Source organism: Talpa europaea (assembly GCF_964194135.1).
Source record: "Talpa europaea genome assembly, chromosome: 1".
Taxonomy (NCBI): Eukaryota; Metazoa; Chordata; class Mammalia; order Eulipotyphla; family Talpidae; genus Talpa; species Talpa europaea.
In genome coordinates this window covers 144355097-144372606 of record NC_140073.1, presented here as the reverse complement: position 1 = coordinate 144372606, position 17510 = coordinate 144355097, and the positions used below count along the sequence as shown (strand labels likewise).

At 52.0% G+C, this 17510-nt stretch overlaps 1 protein-coding gene across 1 annotated transcript; it reads left to right on the top strand.

Moving 5' to 3' along the window:
- Window positions 1–731: 731 nt before the first annotated feature.
- On the top strand, window positions 732–3966 carry FEV (FEV transcription factor, ETS family member; the record flags this gene model as incomplete). The annotated part of the gene is made up of 3 exons (XM_084241613.1): window positions 732–783; window positions 1510–1584; window positions 3383–3966. 3 exons carry the CDS (start codon window positions 732–734, stop codon window positions 3964–3966), a joined length of 711 nt encoding a protein of 236 aa, XP_084097739.1.
- Between the last annotated feature and the right edge of the window lie 13544 nt (window positions 3967–17510).

Below are 17510 nucleotides of genomic sequence, written 5' to 3'. Positions count from 1 at the left end.
GCGCCGCGCGGAGATAAAGGGAGCAACGGCTGCCGGGCCGGGAGCGCAGCGACAGGCGAGAGGGAGGGAAGCGGAAATTTAAAAGTGAAGATGCAGATAACGCAGCCTGGAGACGGGCACCCGGGCTGGGGATGGGGGAGCGCGGGGGGAAGGGGGAGGAGAGAGAAGGAGCGAGGGGGGCGGGCGAGTGCGGAAAGGGGGGGGCCTGTGGCCCCGGGGGCCCGCGGTGGGGCCCGGCGCCCGCCCCGTCGCCGTTCGCCGAGAGTCGGGGAGGCGGAAAAGTCACGCTCTCCCGACCGGACCCGAGCGCGGGGCCCAGCCCATCCCCCGCGCGTCTCCACGGCGGCGGGGCGCGGGGGGCTGCCGGGTGCGCTTGGCTGCCACACGGCGCGTTAGACTTTATTGCGATGGGGCGATAAGAGGGGCGGGGGCCGGGCCGGGGCCGAGGCGGCGGTGCTGTAATTAAAACGGAAATTGCGGCCCCTGCCCGCGCGGGGGCCGGAGGGTTCCCGGCAGCCCGTAGCTGGGAGCGCAGCTCCAGGACACCCCCTGCTCGCGCCCCCCCCAACACCACACCCAGGCTGCCCCCTCCCGCCAGGCCTGCCGGACCCGGCGCGTCTTCTCCCTGCCACCCGCGGTCGCCTCGGGCGGGGATCGGTGCCCCGGAGCGCAAAGCCTGACGCGCCCCCCTTTCTCGTCCCCCACCCCCCACCGCCCAGTCCCCGGCGGCGATGAGACAGAGCGGCGCCTCCCAGCCCCTGCTGATCAACATGTACCTGCCAGGTACCGGGGACCAGCCGGGAGCTGGAGGCACCCGGGCCCGGGGCGGGCAGTCAGGGCTCAGGCTTGGGAAGGGGGTGCAGGGGCCCAAGGGAAGGGGGGCGCGGCCCAGAGACTCGAATTGTTGGGAGCACTGAGCAGTCGGGGCACTAGGGAACCTCAAAGGCAGATGCAGAGCTCTGAGATGTTAGTGTGGGGTCCAGGGGACTCGAAGTGAGCAGGCTGGGGACCCGGGGGGCCGGGCGCAGGCTCAGGGGCGGCGAGCCCGGGCGCAGGCTCCGTGGTCGGCGGGCGGCGCGGTGCGCGGGCCGTGCCGGGAGACCGTGTCCGCGGGCGTCGCCCGGCGCCCTCGTGGCTCCTCACCTCGGTGCGCCGAGTGTGGCTACGGCCCCAGCCCTCGCGGCGCCGGCCTCTGCTCTCCGACGGGCTCCGCACGATCCGGCTCGGCTGGCGCAAAACTCGCTCGGCTTTATAAGGCTCCCGCCGGCCCGTTCGGAAAGCGGATTTCCTTTTTCCTGGACGCGTTTCCTGACTCGGGCGTTCTGGAGGGGCTCTGCGCCGCGCGCTCCGGGGTTAGGCTCCAGGAGGAGGAGCCGCGATTCGGGGCCCCAGTCTCACGCCCGGGAACCCAGGCACTCCCACCCGCCTCGAGCCTTGTCCCGGGACCCCTCGCGTCAAGCCCACGACCTCCTGCCCGGGCCGCCTGACTGTTTTCTCCTGCTGCTGCAGATCCCGTCGGAGACGGTCTCTTCAAGGAAGGGAAGAGCCCTGGTTGGGGGCCGCTGAGTCCCGCGGTACAGAAAGGTGAGCTGGCCAGCGCAGCGGACGGGTGGCGCCAAGGACAATGGATAGGGTCTGAGGGACCCGTCTAGAAGGACAGGTGACAACCATCTCTCGGATAGAGGGTCCAGGGCATGATTGTGTGGGAAACTGGGGGTAAATTTTGCTTGGTGTTGCTTCCTGCATTTTCCAAGTCCTGGGGCTGGACTTGCAGGACAGGCCAGATGGAGAGGCTCCTAGACCCTGGTCCCTAGGGACTGCAAATAGTGCTCATGCTGTGGGCTCCGGGCTGAGACCCTGGCAGCAGGAGTGAGAGGCCGCAGCACTGCCCAGTATGCGGACAGGAAAATTACACCCTGGCCACTCCTGTCTGGGTCATCACTAGCACCAGGGCCAGTGTCCTGCCCCGCTAATCCCTCACTGACCCCCCTCCCAAGTCTGCTGGGTCAATGCAGTTGCTTCCAGGCTCTCCACCGCTGCACCGCAGGTGGGTAAATTATTCTAGGCACTGCCCTGTTGACTGAATCCTAGCTGGCTTTCCAGGCAAAACCTCCCCACAGCCCATGATCCCGTTGGTATCCTAGACCTCACCAAGTTACAGTAACCACAAAATACAAAGTCGGTGATTGCTTTATCCAAAAGGAAATACAAAGTCAAACAGGAACAGATTTCCAAGCCACTGAGGTCGCCCAGCCATAAGTGCCACTGCACATTTTTCATCCAAACTGTCCCTTGCTTCTGACCCTAAAATTCGATCTTCCTCACTTGGAGCCGGACAGTGCCTTGCTGGACTGGTGTGGAGTTGGGGGTGAAATTAGAGTGGAGGGCTGTGTCTGGTTCTGAGTAGTTGAAAAAGGGAGAAAGCTTCACTAGGTTTGAAGCAATACTCAGATGTCTTTAAAGAAAATCCATCTTATTCTAAAAGAGTTGTGGAAATAATTGTATCAAGATTTTTCTCAACATCTGACACTTCAAGATGGGGGAGAAGGTGTTCTGAGGTGGAGGGGTCCCACTTTCAGCACCTACACATTCTGGGAAAAATCTTCTGCTTCCAGCAATCCCCAAATCAGGAGGGGCAAAGAACTGGTAGTCAGACCAAAGAAGGGGGGAGGCAGGGAACCAGGCACAGCGGTTTCCAGGGCGCACCTCCATTCTCAGAGCCGTGCACCAAGCCCCTGGGAAACAGGACACCTTCTCGCTCCAGGAAACCTGTTCCGAAGGGGGAAAAAAAAAAAAGGCAGAACTGGTGTAGAGCCGGCTCAGCACTCCAAATCGCCAGGCAGAGGTGGGTAGGGAACACAGGGCTTGCCCCTCCTTTCACTCACAGGGCCTCGGGGCTTCCCTTCCCATCCTGTGTGCCAGCCACCACCTCTGCTCCATCTCAGGTGGGGCTGGTGCACCTGTACGCCTTTGGGGCTGTCTGTCCAGTGGGCAGGTGGTCTTGCTGTGCACGCCTGCCTTCCCCTGGACCTTCTGGATGTGGTCCAGCTGGGAAGGGGCAGTCCAGCCACCTGGGCTGGGCAGTCAGTGCAGTTGTGGTGCAGGTTGTCTGAATAAGGGTGCCTCCTTCCCCCATTCTCACAAAGCCCGGCAGCGGAGGAGCCAAGCCGTCCCAAGCGGGAAGGTCTTTGCATTGGGCAAAGCGCGGTAAAGGCCAGGGGCTGCTCTGCCCACCGACTCCTCCCTGGCCAGCCGCCCCAGCGGTGCCCAGCTGTGCGGCTGGACCAGCCTTTTCCCTCTTGGACACCGGCTCCGTCTCCTGCCTCACCTCTCCCCCACCCCCAGCCTCCCCCCCCCTGGCTGACCGCCCTCCCTCCCACAGGCAGCGGGCAGATCCAGCTGTGGCAGTTCCTGCTGGAGCTGCTGGCCGACCGCGCCAACGCCGGCTGCATCGCCTGGGAGGGCGGCCACGGCGAGTTCAAGCTCACCGACCCCGACGAGGTGGCGCGGCGCTGGGGCGAGCGCAAGAGCAAGCCCAACATGAACTACGACAAGCTCAGCCGCGCGCTGCGCTACTACTACGACAAGAACATCATGAGCAAGGTGCACGGCAAGCGCTACGCCTACCGCTTCGACTTCCAGGGCCTGGCGCAGGCCTGCCAGCCGCCCCCCGCGCACGCCCACGCCGCCGCGGCCGCGGCCGCCGCGGCAGCCGCCCAGGACGGCGCGCTCTACAAGCTGCCCGCCGGCCTGGCCCCGCTGCCCTTCCCCGGCCTCTCCAAGCTCAACCTCATGGCCGCCTCGGCGGGCGTCGCGCCCGCCGGCTTCTCCTACTGGCCCGGCCCGGGCCCCGCCGCCACGGCGGCCGCCACCGCTGCGCTGTACCCCAGCCCCGGCTTGCAGCCCCCGCCCGGGCCTTTCGGCGCCGTGGCCGCCGCCTCGCACTTGGGGGGTCACTACCACTAGACGGGCGGCCCCGACCCCAGACGGAACCCGGCCCCGGCCTGCGCGCGTCCGGAGAGCGGGCCCGAGCCGCCCCCACCGGTTCTTTGACCTCGGATTCTGCTCCCCCGCGGCGCCCAGCCCCGGGGGGGAGGGTCATAAGTCCCCTCAATCTCCCAGGAACCCCGAATTTGGCCTGCCTCGTCCCCCTCAGCCGCGGGGGAGGGTGAGTGGCCTCCCTTCCCAGCCCCGCGTCCTTGAATCTCCATTTTCTTCCAGACCCCAGATGCCCGGGCCCGCCCTGTCTTCCCGCCCGGCCACCTGTGCGCGGGCCTGGCCCCCGCAGGCCGCCGCCCGCGCTCTCTGCCCCTGTCTTTCGAATTCCAGATCTTTTCTCATTCTCGGTCTCCCTCGCGGGGTGCTCCGCCCAGCGCGCTGGCGCCGCAAACCGCACAGCTGCGCCCTCCGGGAGCTCCGCGGGCGCGCTCGGGGCCTCTGCCCTCCGGCCTCGACGCGCTTCGCCCACCGCCTCCCTCCCACCCCAGCCCCTCGCAGCACGGCCTGGTGTATATTCACGTCCTTTCAGAGCCATTAAAGCTGCCAAAGTCCCGCTGCCTCCTCTTTGGGTTCTTTGCTGCTCTAGAACCTTTGGTGGGGGGCGGAGGGGGCGAGGGTGTTGCCCGGCTCGGGCCGGAGCAGAGAGGCTGCCAAGGAAGCGCGGAGAGAGGAGGGCGCAGGGGGCTCGCCCCCGAGCGGAGTCGGGAGGCCCCGGGGGGCGGGCTCAGCCCCGAGGGAGAGGCCCAGCTGCAGCCCCCGGGCGCCCAATCGCGCGGCGCCTTCCGCCCACAGCTCCCCCCGCGCCCCCGCGGCCCGCACCTGCCTCCCCCTCCCCCGTCGCACCCGGGCCGCTCACCCACCCCACCCGTCTCCGCTCCGCGCTCCCGCACCCTCTTCTGCGCCTCCCCCACCCACCTCCCTCCCGCGCATCCCAGCTTCGCTCTGCTTTTCTCTCGCCACACTCACAAACTGCCCCGCCCCCACGTTATTAAGATTTTCAAAAGGGGGAACCCTCCCAGGCCCCCCCAGCCCCCCCCAGCCCCCCCCCACCCCACCCGGGCCCCCTCCGGTGGCGCCTGGAGCCGGAGCTCCCCGTCCGGGCTCGGGGCGGCCCCTCCTTCTGCGGGTGGCGCGCGCCCTCTGCTGGCGGGAGGAGGCCAGCCCGGGCCGGGCTTCACACCCACGACGCGCAGGGCGGCGGGGGACTGCAGGAGTGCGTGGAAGGAAGCTTGCAGGCTTGCTTTGGCCTTCAGAGGACGGGTGAAAGCAATAAGTCCGGCCTTGCATCTGGCCTGGCTTCGGGGACTCGGGGAACTGGGCCAAGCAGGTGCTTCTCAGGCTGGGCCCTGTGGGTTCCCACTGTTCCGCATGCTGTGCCCGTGGGGGTCCTGTCGTGTCGTCCTATGCTCTCCCCAAGCCTCCCGCGAAACCGCTGGCCCAGACGGCCTCAAGCAAGTTCCCTGACGCGGAAACGACACGTGTCGAGGGGGAGGGAAGAGAAGGTGCCTGAAGTGGTAGCGGAAATGAGAGCTGCACACCCAGGCACGCCTCAGGCGCGTTCTCCCCCCATAAGTCTTGGGGGGAAAGGGGTTCTTCCTGCACCAAAGCCTCTTCCCTTGTTGGTGGGAGAATGCGGTGTGGAGACTGCCCTGCGCACTGTGGGGAGGTGCAGGTGGAAAGCAGGACAGAAATGTGACTGGGGAGCCTGACTGCCCCTTCCCAAGGAGTGCTGAGGAGTTTATCCAGGCCCCAACAGGGAAGAGTCTTTATTCCTTTTCATTTGGGTTTCTCTTTATTTTTTGTTCTTTTTTCATCTAATGCACACTCAGTAGAGAACATTTGGAAAACACACCTATAAGGCCTCCATTAAATATTAGCGGGATAAAAAGTGTATGGGGAAATCACCCATAGTCCCATTATAATCTCCTGCCTTTCCCCTGTGCTTCAGTCACGTAACCTTCTGACACAAGCGCGCTGCAAGCCATTATGCCCCATAGACCTTGAGTCCCATGCATTCCAGGGCGAGGCCCATGTATTCCACCGAGCAGAGGAGTCCAATCCAGTGAAGATCTCAGGGACTGGGAAGGAGAAGTAAAGGGTGTCTATGAAAGGGGCAGGAAGCTGGGAGGCCGAAGGAATGCCCTGAATCAGGATTCAGAAAGATCTAGGCAGCTAACTACTACAGACTGAACATAACACATGAAATTTCCTGGCAAAGAGTATGATGCCCTATTGTTAGATCTTTATTTTTTTTAAAGATTTATTTATGCCTAGAAGAGCTGGGGTACAGGCCAGAGGTGTGGGGTTGAGAGGATTCACAAGAGACAGAGTGGGGAACAGAACAGACTGACTGACCAAAGTACACTGCTGGGGGGAGCAGGGGGCGAGTCAGGAGAAGTCTGCTGTGCCGTGTGGGTAGCTCCCTGGCCAGCCGGGGTGATCAAACTCATGCTGCAGAGGCTTCCGACAGCTTCATAATGCTATGCTTAACCCCTTGTGCCACCAGGGAGGCCCTTCCTTAGATCTTTAAATGAAATGACTGTGTCCTCCCTGGTGGCACAAGGGGTTAAGCATAGCATTATGAAGCAATCCTCAGCCACTGTAGCACAAGTTTGATCCCTGGCCAGGGAGCTACACACATGGCGCAGCAGACCTCTCCTCTGTCTCGCCCGCTGCTCCCCTCAGCAGTGTATTTCAGTCAATCTGTCTGTTCTGTTCCCTGCTCTGTCTCTGGTGAATCCTCTCACCACCCCCACCTCTGGCCTGTACCCCAGTTCTTGTATGCATAAATAAATAATTATTTTAAAAAATAAGTATCTTGGTACATACAACAGTGTTTTCTACTATTAGACAAACAAAAACAGCCCCTAGAGCAAGCTTTGCCTCTTCACTCTCTAGCCCCATTCAGATGCCTCCTATGTGCCCTGGGAAGGAACTAGAATGATCACACCTACTTTTCCAGGCCAGTTCTGGGCCCACCTGGTCAACTTTGCCAAGAACAACCCTCCTGACTGGCCAGCCTCCCATACTCAGGCCGCTATGGATTAACAAGAGATGGTGCTGAATTTAGAATTATAGGATCTCAGCTAATTACCAAATGTGTGACTTTGGGAATAGCACATCATTGGGGGCCTAGTTTTCTCCTCTAAAATGTGGATAATAGTAATGCTTACTTCCTATGGTTATTGTGGGAATTAAATAAAAATAATATTAACAATCGTACTTGACATACTTCTCACACTCAGTAATACCCCACTATTATCCTATATATGATTTTTCTCAAAGTGGTAGACACGGCCCCTCTCCCCCTACGCTGCATGCTTCTCATTTCTTGTAGCACAGCTGCCACTGGGAAGGGGTTTGGTAAACTCTGTAGCTGCCACCAGGAAGCTGCTTTTCCAACTCTCCTGGCATCTCAATAGGGCCTTCTGACTTGTTTTTGTCAGCAAAGTGTGGATGGAAACAATAACCTGTGTTGTCTCCAAGCCAAAGCATTTAGAAGAGGATGTGCCTCCTCCATGCTGTTCCCTCTCTGTTCTTGAATCCAGAGAGGCACTGATTCCAAAGCAAAGGCAGAGCTGCATACGAAAGGTTACTGTAACTTACACCCTCACATGGAGAGAAGGCACCCACCAGTGTGCACTGGACTATTGAATGGTATTTGGAGGTTTTCTTGTTATAGCAATTTATATTACCATTAGTGATGCCACCCAAATCACGCTCAATCTTTCCAACAATCCTCTGAAGTAGACATTATGATTTTCTCCCATTTTATATATGAGGAAACTGAGGCACAAAGGGGTTACATTTTTAAAAGATTTATTTATTTATGCATACAAGAACTGGGGTACAGCCCAGAGGTGTGGGGCATGAGAGGATTCACCAGAGAAGAGTGGGGAACAGAACAGGCAAATTGAAATACACTGCTGAGGGGAGCAGCGGGCAAGTCAGGAGAGGTCTGCTGCACCATATGGGTCTCCTCCCTTGCCAGGGATCAAACTCGTGCTTTAGTGGCTGTGTATAACTTCATAGGCTATCCTTGTGCCACCAGGGAGGCCCACAAAGGGGTTACATTTTTTTAAAGATTTATTTATTCATACAAGAACTGGGGTACTGGCCAGAGGTGCAGGGGATGAGAGGATCCGCCAGAGACAGAGTGGGGAACAGAACAGGCAGATTGACTGAAATACACTGCTGAGGGGAGCAGCGGGCAAGACAGGAGAGGTCTGCTGCGCTATGTGGGTCACCTCCCTGACTGGCGGGGGATCAAACTCGTGCTGCAGAGGCTATGGATAGCTTCACAGTGCTGTGCCCAACCCCTTGCACCACGAGGGTGGCCCTACACAGGGGTGACATTTATATGAAGCCCAGCACTGAGGGCTGCTCCCTAAGCATCCTTCCCCCGGCATTGACAAACTCACGTCAGAGACCTGGTGCAAACGCAAACCATTTCTCACCAGTATAATTCTCTACCTCTGCACCCCAACTGTCTTCCACGAGTCAGAGAAGCTCCTCTCTTGAGATGGGGAAGAAGGAAAAAGCTAAAGGAGACTGGAAGGCCAGACCCTGAGCGTGTGGTTCCTTTTCCTGGAAGAGGCCAAGTTGCTTAGCAACACAGCAGGAGGTTGTCAGGGAGGCTCCAGGCAGTGCAGTCCTTTTTTTGTAATCTCGCAGCCTGGATGGATCTGGGGTGACACCAGGTGGGGAAATAGGAAATTCAGAGACGGTCTGATGGTAACATTTGGGTCACAGCCTCCTTTCCTAGGATCACCTTCTTAATCTCCCGGCCCTCTCCTCTTGGTTTCCTGCCTTTGACACACCTTGGCAAAAAGACAGCTTCTAGGGGACACTCGTGACCACGCACCGAGGGCCAGGCCAGGTCCGGACTGCTTTATGTGTGTGCTGTGTGCTGTGCTGGACAGCCTGCAAAGCACATCGATAGACATAGATTTACCTGCGACTTTCAACGGCCTCTTTAATAGCAGGGTGGTTAACCTTCCTGTATGACAGACGACACATGAGGAGGGAAAGTCTCAAGGTCCCCTAGTGAGCCTATCACAGGGCCCCGGTTTGCCACAGACCTCAGGAATTTTCCACCACCGCTGTGGCGTGGGAGTTAGTACAGGCACTGACACTCATGTGTGCACATGACTCCACATCCTCACAAGTAGTTTGGAGGGTCTTCAGGCCTAGTGTCCTCAGATGACCTCTCCCCACACTGGGCACAGAGTAGGTGAGTTGTGGAGGCTGCTCAGCTTTCCTTTCTGCTGGCCCCAGCCAGTCTGGGGAGGGGAATCCCTGGAAAGCATTGTCCCAAGAGGGGTCTAGGCTGCTGGCTCAAAGGCTTAAAATGAAGAACGCTGCTGTGTGCGGTCGGCCTGGCACAGTATCTCTACACCAGTAACTAAAACAAGTCCCCTGGCTGGCATTCTGGAGAGAGGCGCTGGGCCCCACTGGGGCTGAGGCCTGGCAGCAAGGAGTAAACACATGTCGCCCAGGTCACAGGGCTCCCGGGAGGTTTAGGCCTCGCAGCCTCCACTGCCACAGGGGCCAGCAGAGCTGGTCAGAGCAGCCCACAGACTCTGTCTCACTTTGCGGACCCCCCTGGCGGGATTTACTAATAGTGCTGTGGTGGTTACCCCAGCCACAGTCATATGGTCTTTCTCATCACAGCCTTTTGAGAGACACAACATATCCAAGACCCTTGGTTCCATCGGATAGATGAGAAAACCGACACCCAGAGATGGAGTAGCTGTCTTAGTAAAGTGGGAGAGTAGGGACTCCAACTTCGTTCTCGTCTTTTGTTCTGTATATCACATCACACTGCCTGGTGGCACAAGTTAAGCACTGCACTATGAAGCAATCCGCAGCCAGCCTCCGCGGCCTCTGCAACATGAGTTCGAACCCCGGCTGGCCAGAGAGAAACCCACATAGCGCAGCAGACCTCTCCTGTCTCGCCCGCTGCTCCCCTCCGCAGTGTATTTCAGTCAGTCTGCCTGTTCTGCTCCCCGCTCTGTCTCTGGTAAATCCTCTCACCCTCCCCATGCCTCTGGCCTATACCCCAGTTATTATATGCATAAATAAATAAATATTTAAATAAATAAATAAATATCAGGAGAAGAAACGAGTCTCAGAGGCACTTTCAGCAGCAGCCCCCCAACCTTCTATCCTCAAATTGCACATGCCCAGAGCTGTGGAGGCCAACATGGCTCAGTTAGTAGTCCACACAAGACAGGCGATTTGAATAATTAATTTGATTAAAGTTTTTTTTAGTTTCCAAAAAGAAATGATTTGAGGTGATTTATCACATAGCAATATACATAAAACAGAACATTCAATTTTGAAAGACAAATGAAAAAGCAGTTGGTGAAATATGAGCATCCCGTAAGTCAGGAGCAAAGGAAGGATGTGTTTATCTCTCCCAACCCTGTCATCATTGCTGCCACCGAACATTCTATTAGAGGTCCTAGTCAATGCAATAAGATATGTGCTCCATGCAAATATTGCAAAGGACAATATTAAAATGTCCTTGTTATAGACAATATGACCACCTACCTAGAAAATCCAAGAAATTCAGCTGGAAGTCCTCTTTCTGCCATCTTCCGTGCTGCCGTAATGTTGCATGAACATCCTGCTTGATGCTTGCCAGAGCCCCGACAATGCCAAAAAGAGAGGTAAATGCCAGCTCTGTGGGGGTTTTTTGAAGATTTTGTTTATTTTTCCATAGAACTGGGTGTAAGCCAGAGGTGCAGGGTGGGGGTTGGTAAAAGGATCCACCAGAGACAGAGTGGGAAGCAGAACAGGCAGAATGACCGAAGTACACTGCTGAGGGAAGCAGCGGGTGAAACAGGAGAGGTCTGCTGCACCATGTGGGTAACTCCCTGGCCGGGATTGAAGTCCATCCCAGTAGCAGTTATGGTTTGCTTCATAGTGCTGATGCTTAACCCCTACGCCACCAGGGAGGCCCCAAACAAGAACATTTGAAAAGAAAAATGTCAAACATTTAGGAGGATTTAGTTGCCACACTTGTGTCTTATGTATTTAGTTGTACTCTTATTGGCAACCCAAGACAAACATGGAAATGGTTGCTTTTTTGGTTAATTTTTAAAACATTTATGGAGGGGGAACATATCAGGTTCCATGCTAGTTCTCCTTACTTAAGTAAAGGACATGAGCAAGTTAATGGCCATTATGCAAATGATAGAGAAGTGCTCTCTAAATGCTCTTGGATGGACGCTGTGAGTGTGTGGACACAGGTGGATCTATGATCTGTGTGTACGTACACACACATGCTGGCTGGCCTCCAGAGGCATCTAAACTCCCTTGTCCAGCAAGAAACATTCTTAAAGCCTAGGGATTTGGAAACCACTTTTGAAGGGGGAGGGAGTGAAGACACTCTGGAGATGTCTGGTGGAGTTGGGCAGGACTGTAGACGTACAGTCCTCCTTTTCCAGACGCTACTCAGCCTCATTTTCTCCCTCTCCTTCCTTCTTCCTTCCCTGCATCCCCCCTCTTGTAGCCACCTAGACAACTCAGAAAATTACTAAGAAGAGTCAAACTGATTATTTTAAATCCCACCACATTAACATTTTAGTAAACACTCTAAAAGTTTCTTGCATCCACACATACACGCATTCCATGTGTATCTAGTGACCGCCTACTGCATACACAGCACTATGGCAGGTGCTGGGGGGTCTAGCAGTGAACACCGTAGCCTCTTATTGAGAAGATACAAAATAAAGAAGTAACAAGAAAAGGATCCAGTGGAACAAATGCTATGAAGAAATTGTAAGTGGCTGAGGGCGCTGTGGGGCAGGCTCAGATGAATTCCTCAGAAGAGATGGCTACAAGTTGAGATGTGAAGGACAGGAAGCAGACAGCTCTATCAAGTCTCTCTCCCTCTTATGCAAATGGGACATATTTTAACATTTTAACCTGCTATTTTACATTATTATGGTTATTTTTTATGTCAGTAAATGTAGATCCCTGCATCCATTTCATGGTCTGTAATATTTCAATAAAATGACTTGTCACAGTTTACTTAATCTCCTGCTGTTGTTTATGCAGGTTGTATTCTGTACTGTATGATCATAAACAGTGCTGTGGTGAGCGCCATATGTCAGGTCTTTCCCACTTGTCTCCTGAGGGCATATTTCTTTTCTATTTTTTTAAGATTTATTTATTTATGCATATAAGAACTGGGGTACAGGCAGAGGTGTGGGGAGGTGAGAGGATTTACCAGAGACAGAGTGGGGAACAGAAGAGGCAGACTGACTGAAATACACTTCTGAGGGGAGCAGCAGGGGAGACAGGAGAGGTCTGCTGCGCCATGTGGCTATCTCCATGGCCAGATCGGGGATCGAACTCGTGCTGCTGTAGCCACGGATAGCTTCACAGGCTGCATCTTAACACATTGCGCCACCAGGGAGTCCCATAAGGGCACATTTCTTAAAATGTGGTAGCTGAGTCAAAAACCATGCTGCCTTTCACACTGTGATGTATAGCCAAGTGGTTCTCTCAAAGCACTGAGCTGACACGCATACTTACAAAGTGTGAGAAAGGGCATGTTGCCTCACATTTTTACTGAAATTGGGAGTTTCCATTTTTATAATCATTATCCGCATAAGACATGCAATAGCCAGTTATGGTTGTGACTTGAATTTCTTTGGTCAGTAGTGAGTTAGGTATCTTTTTTTTTTTTAAAGATTTATTTTATTTATACAAGAACTGGGGTACAGGCCAGATGTGCGGGAGGGTGAGAGGATTCACCAGAGACAGAGCGGGGAACAGAACAGGCAGACTGACGAAATACACTGTTGAGGGGAGCAGCGGGCAAGAAAACTGCCTATGTCACCAGGGAGGCCCCTGAAGTTAGGTATCTTTTTATGTGTTTACTAATTATTCACAGTTCTGTGTATGTGAGCTACCTCTTCATAGTTTTAACAATTTTGCCATGGAAAATATATTGCGCTACAAATATGTTCTCTTTTTCTCACTTGTCTTTTCAATCTTATTTGTGCTCATTCTTTTTCTTAATTTCTCTTACATTCAAAAGCTTAAATGGCGTCAGATGAATGAATCTTTTTCAGGCCTCTCTCTGAAAAGATATTCTCAACCCAACCCAATACTCATATTTTCTTCAAGTGTTTTTATTTAATATTTGGCTACTGTCATATGTGAATTAGGTTTTTCATTATGCAGGCAATGTGTGAATACATTTTTATTGTAAAAAAATTTAGCTTCACATATAAGGTGAAAGTCCTGTACACAACATCTGTCCTATTTCCTTCCCAGAAGTCACTTATTAATAGTGTATTTTTCTGGGGTTTCCCTGGTGGTGCAAGGGGTTTAGTTGTAGCACTGTGAAGCTGTCCGCAGCCACTGAAGCACAGGTTCGATGCCCTGCTAGGGAGGTGACTCACATGGCACAGCACACCTCTCCTGTCACACCCCCTGCTCCCCTAAGCAGTGTATTTCAATCTACCTATCCTGCTCCCCACTCTGTCTCTGTTGAGTCCTTTCACCTTCACCACCCCCCCTGCACCTCCGGCCTGTACTCCAACTCTTGTATGCACAAATAAAATTTTTAAAAATCTTAAAAATAAAATAAAATTAAATAAAAGAGTTTTGTGGGCCTGCTGGTGGCTTAGGGGCTAAGGCCTGAGGACTCTGATGAGTCCTCATGTGGGTCACCTGCCTGGCTAGGGATCAAACTCATACTGCAGTGGCTGCAGATAGCTTCATATTACTGAGACTTAACCCTTGCACCACCAGGGAGGCCCCGAGGCCCACCAAATTCTTAACACCTTAAAATTGTCCCCTTTTCTAAGCTTGTCATGATTTCTTTTTTCCTTAACTTTTAAAATCACTTTGGAGTATAGAGAATGACATTTTTTTTTTCCTTCATATAAATTACTACCTAGTTGTACTGAAATAACTTACTACCTAATCCATTTTTTCCTGATGGATTTGAAATGGTGCCTTTATTACATATTAAAATCTCACATATGCCTGAGTTTAGCTTTGGATTATGTATTCTGTTGCATTGATGTGTCTAGCCCTGTGTTAGTGTCAGATATTTTAACTACCATAGCTCTAGAATACATTTTACATCCAGTATGGCAAGCTCTTCCTCACTACTCTTCTTTTTCAGACAATATTCTGTTTTTCTGGGGAAATATGTAAATTACTTGCCCTCCTCTTCCATCATTTGAAAGAGGAATGTCAACATTTACTTAGCACCACTGAATTCAGAACATTCTTAGGGCTGCTGGAAGTGACAAAGGGAATGGTCATTTCCTTAGGAAGATGTCTCTTGGGCAGAAAGGGCAGAAAATGTGGAGACACTAAGCCTCCAGAACTTTTCTGCTGAAATTTCTGGAGATTTTTTTCAAGCTTTGAGATAGCATCATCATGCCAAATTTCATACCAAGCAGAATTTTCTGGAACTGCGATTTCTAATTAAAAAAACAAACAAACAAAAAAAAACCCCACCTTCAGCACTTCCTTGGCTTTATCACAAAGGGGGCAATGATCCTTTGTGAGTCAGGGCCTAACAGGCACAGCAGTTTTCATGGCAGGGATTTCTCAAGAGGAGTCCAAGGGAGTATTTGGCAAGTTGGACGCCAGTTCCTTGAAATCAGAGCATCTTAATTTTGAGCCTCCCTCTGCCTAAGTCATCACTTCTGCCCCATGTAAATGCTCTTTTAAAAGGAGTAAAACGTAGACAGGTTGTAATGTAAAGATATATCTCTTTCCCCATTTATATGGTTTATCATCACCTCTCCTTCCTTTAGGTTGTCATATAAAAATGCACACAGAGAGATTTAAGTTTACAATTTATGGGCTTAAAGCTAAATATCAATCATAGGAGACTATAACTGAAGGGTGAAAGGAAATGGGGGAAGTCTTAAAGATGGGAAGTAAATAGTAGGCAGTATCTCCAAGTAGAAAGAAACCCTGGAAGTGTTATAGGACAGGGAGAGGGGCAGCCCAAGCCCCGCAAACCTGCCTATTCTAAATGGGTTCTGCCATCCGCCGCATCAACACAAAACATAGGAGACTTTAATGGGAAGGAACTTTAATTAGGAAACAATACAGGTAAGGCAAAGAATCTAGTTTCTAAATGAAGCACCCAAAGTTACCCAACCCCTCGTGGGTAACTTGCAACAGGGTGGTCCCCAGGAAAGGGGGAGGTTCCCTGCCCCACCCAAGGGAGGGTGGAGCTGAGCAGGAAGAGGAGAAGCTGCAGAAGAGACTGAGGAAAGAAGCAGGATGGAGCCAGAAGGAGACCTGGAGGAGGCGCATGGAGCCTAGAGACACGTGAAGAAACTGCGCTTGTCTTTTGGTCGTGGACTGGGTGACACAGATGTGGGTGAGACCCATGGGGAGGTGACAAGGGCAGCTTTTATCTTGATGTTGATTTTGCTCCTTTCCTTCCGGGCTTGTCTGGTTGTTTCTGGCCCTTTTCTGTGGGTCCCCACTGGAAGATGCTTTAGACTTGTGGCAGGCTTTGGGGCCTTGCTCTGGGCCAATCCCATTTGGATGGACTTTTACCCACGAGGGGACGGGTAACTTTGGGTGCTTCATTTAGAAACTAGATTCTTTGCCTTACCTGTATTGTTTCCTAATTAAAGTTCCTTCCCATTAAAGTCTCCTATGTTTTGTGTTGATGCGGCGGATGGCAGAACCCATTTAGAATAGGCAGGTTTGCGGGGCTTGGGCTGCCCCTCTCCCTGTCCTATAACAGATTTGGCATCCAACGTGATTTAGGACAGAGCCATCCGTGGTTAGTCAGCCCCATGGGGAAATTGGGCTTCCCTATAGCACTGGCTACCATAAGCGCAATTGTGATTTTTGGTTTCTCCAGTGTGTTTGTTTCATATGTCGATTTGCTGTTGAAAAACTGGCTTGGGCTTTGTGAAGATCTGTGTGTCTGTGTCTAATTTGTTTGTAGTGACTTGCTAAGAGGTTTTAATTTGTGGAAATTTTTTCTGTGCCAGTTTTACTCAAAAGATTAGGCAGTACATTGTACCATGTGGCCAGATCAAAGATGGCGTCTGAGGCCACTTGGCGGGCTCTTGTAAAAATCAGAGGTTCTTGTTGCTAGGACTTTGGAACTTTTTTTTTTTCTTTCTTTTTTGTAATCTCTACTGTCTCATTAGCATTTCTAAAGGCAATAATGGTTCTTCAGTGGTAAGTTGCTTTGTCTTTGGCTACTTCCTGCTCTCTGCCTGATGGATTTTGCAAGCCAATTGTGGAGCAGTGGTGTTTAAATTAGCAAATGTATGCCTGGGTGTTAAGTAAAGAGTAGCCTTAAGCAGTAACTGGAAATTGCTGGTAGCCTTGATGGATTCTTGGAGATAACTTGAATTTTTGCAAAGTCTGGATCAGAAAAATTAACAAGATTTTGTCTGAGTCTGAAAGGATTTGCTGCTGTGAATTTTGTCTACACAATTTGTTTTGGGCATGTTTGCCATTTTGAATCCTGAATTTGTTCAATTGCTGGTGTAAGACAAGATTCTAAGTTTCTGCTTCCTACTGAGGAAGGTCTGTTATGGAAAGCACTCTTTAGGGTGCATCATGTAACTGTACCAGGTTTTCATACCTGTGTTGTTGTTGTCCCTCCCTAGTGTGGGGGAGGTGTAATCTGTGCTTAGATGTTTAATCTGCTCTTTCAGCTTCTGTCCCAGAGTGGCTAACAGAAGTAAGGAGATGACTCCTTTTAATTGAAAGTTAATTACTGATAATTTGATTTTGCTTTTTCAGGTTCTATTCCAGGAAACCCAAGGAGTGCCTGCTTGGTGGCTAACAAGAAATGACTCCTTTTGCTTAAAAGTTAACTGTTACTTTTATTCTTTCAGTTGCTGTACAGAATACCCCAGGATTGACTTCTAACAAAAAGTCTTCAACACTGAAAACCCTAATGTGATAAACAAGGTCGTGTAACTCTTGTGATTAATAAAACTTTTCCTTCCTATTTCCAAAGTCTTAGGTTTGTAGGATGACAACCGGAAATTTTTCTGCCAGCAACACTCCACATTTTTTTTGGACTTTGACATTTTTTTTCTGAGCCTATGGAGTAAAACTGCAGTTACATAACATATTCTACGTGGCATAACTAAAAAAAAAAACTGTCTTTGTCTATACGTTGTATGTCTGTATGTCCTTGTGTCTGTCTTGACCTCCAGTGATCGACGAATTGATATACATGGTGCCCATAGACGTTGGAAAGGAAAAAAAAGAGTCTCCAGTTATGAGAAAAACAAAAAGTTATGGTTTGATTGTCAACGTTGTGCTACTGAACTAAGCCGGTGCCTTCATAGAGATTGAATATTGTGGTTTATGTTAATTTTCTGATATTTATGGCAAATATTCCCAGAAATCTAAATTCAAGTACAAATTTGGTAGCCTGTCATTTGACTGATGCAAGGAAATTTTGTGGAACCTCAGTAGAGCTCCTGAGACACTCCACGAAGTTTCTCCTTTTCCTCCTGGGAAGGCATTACATG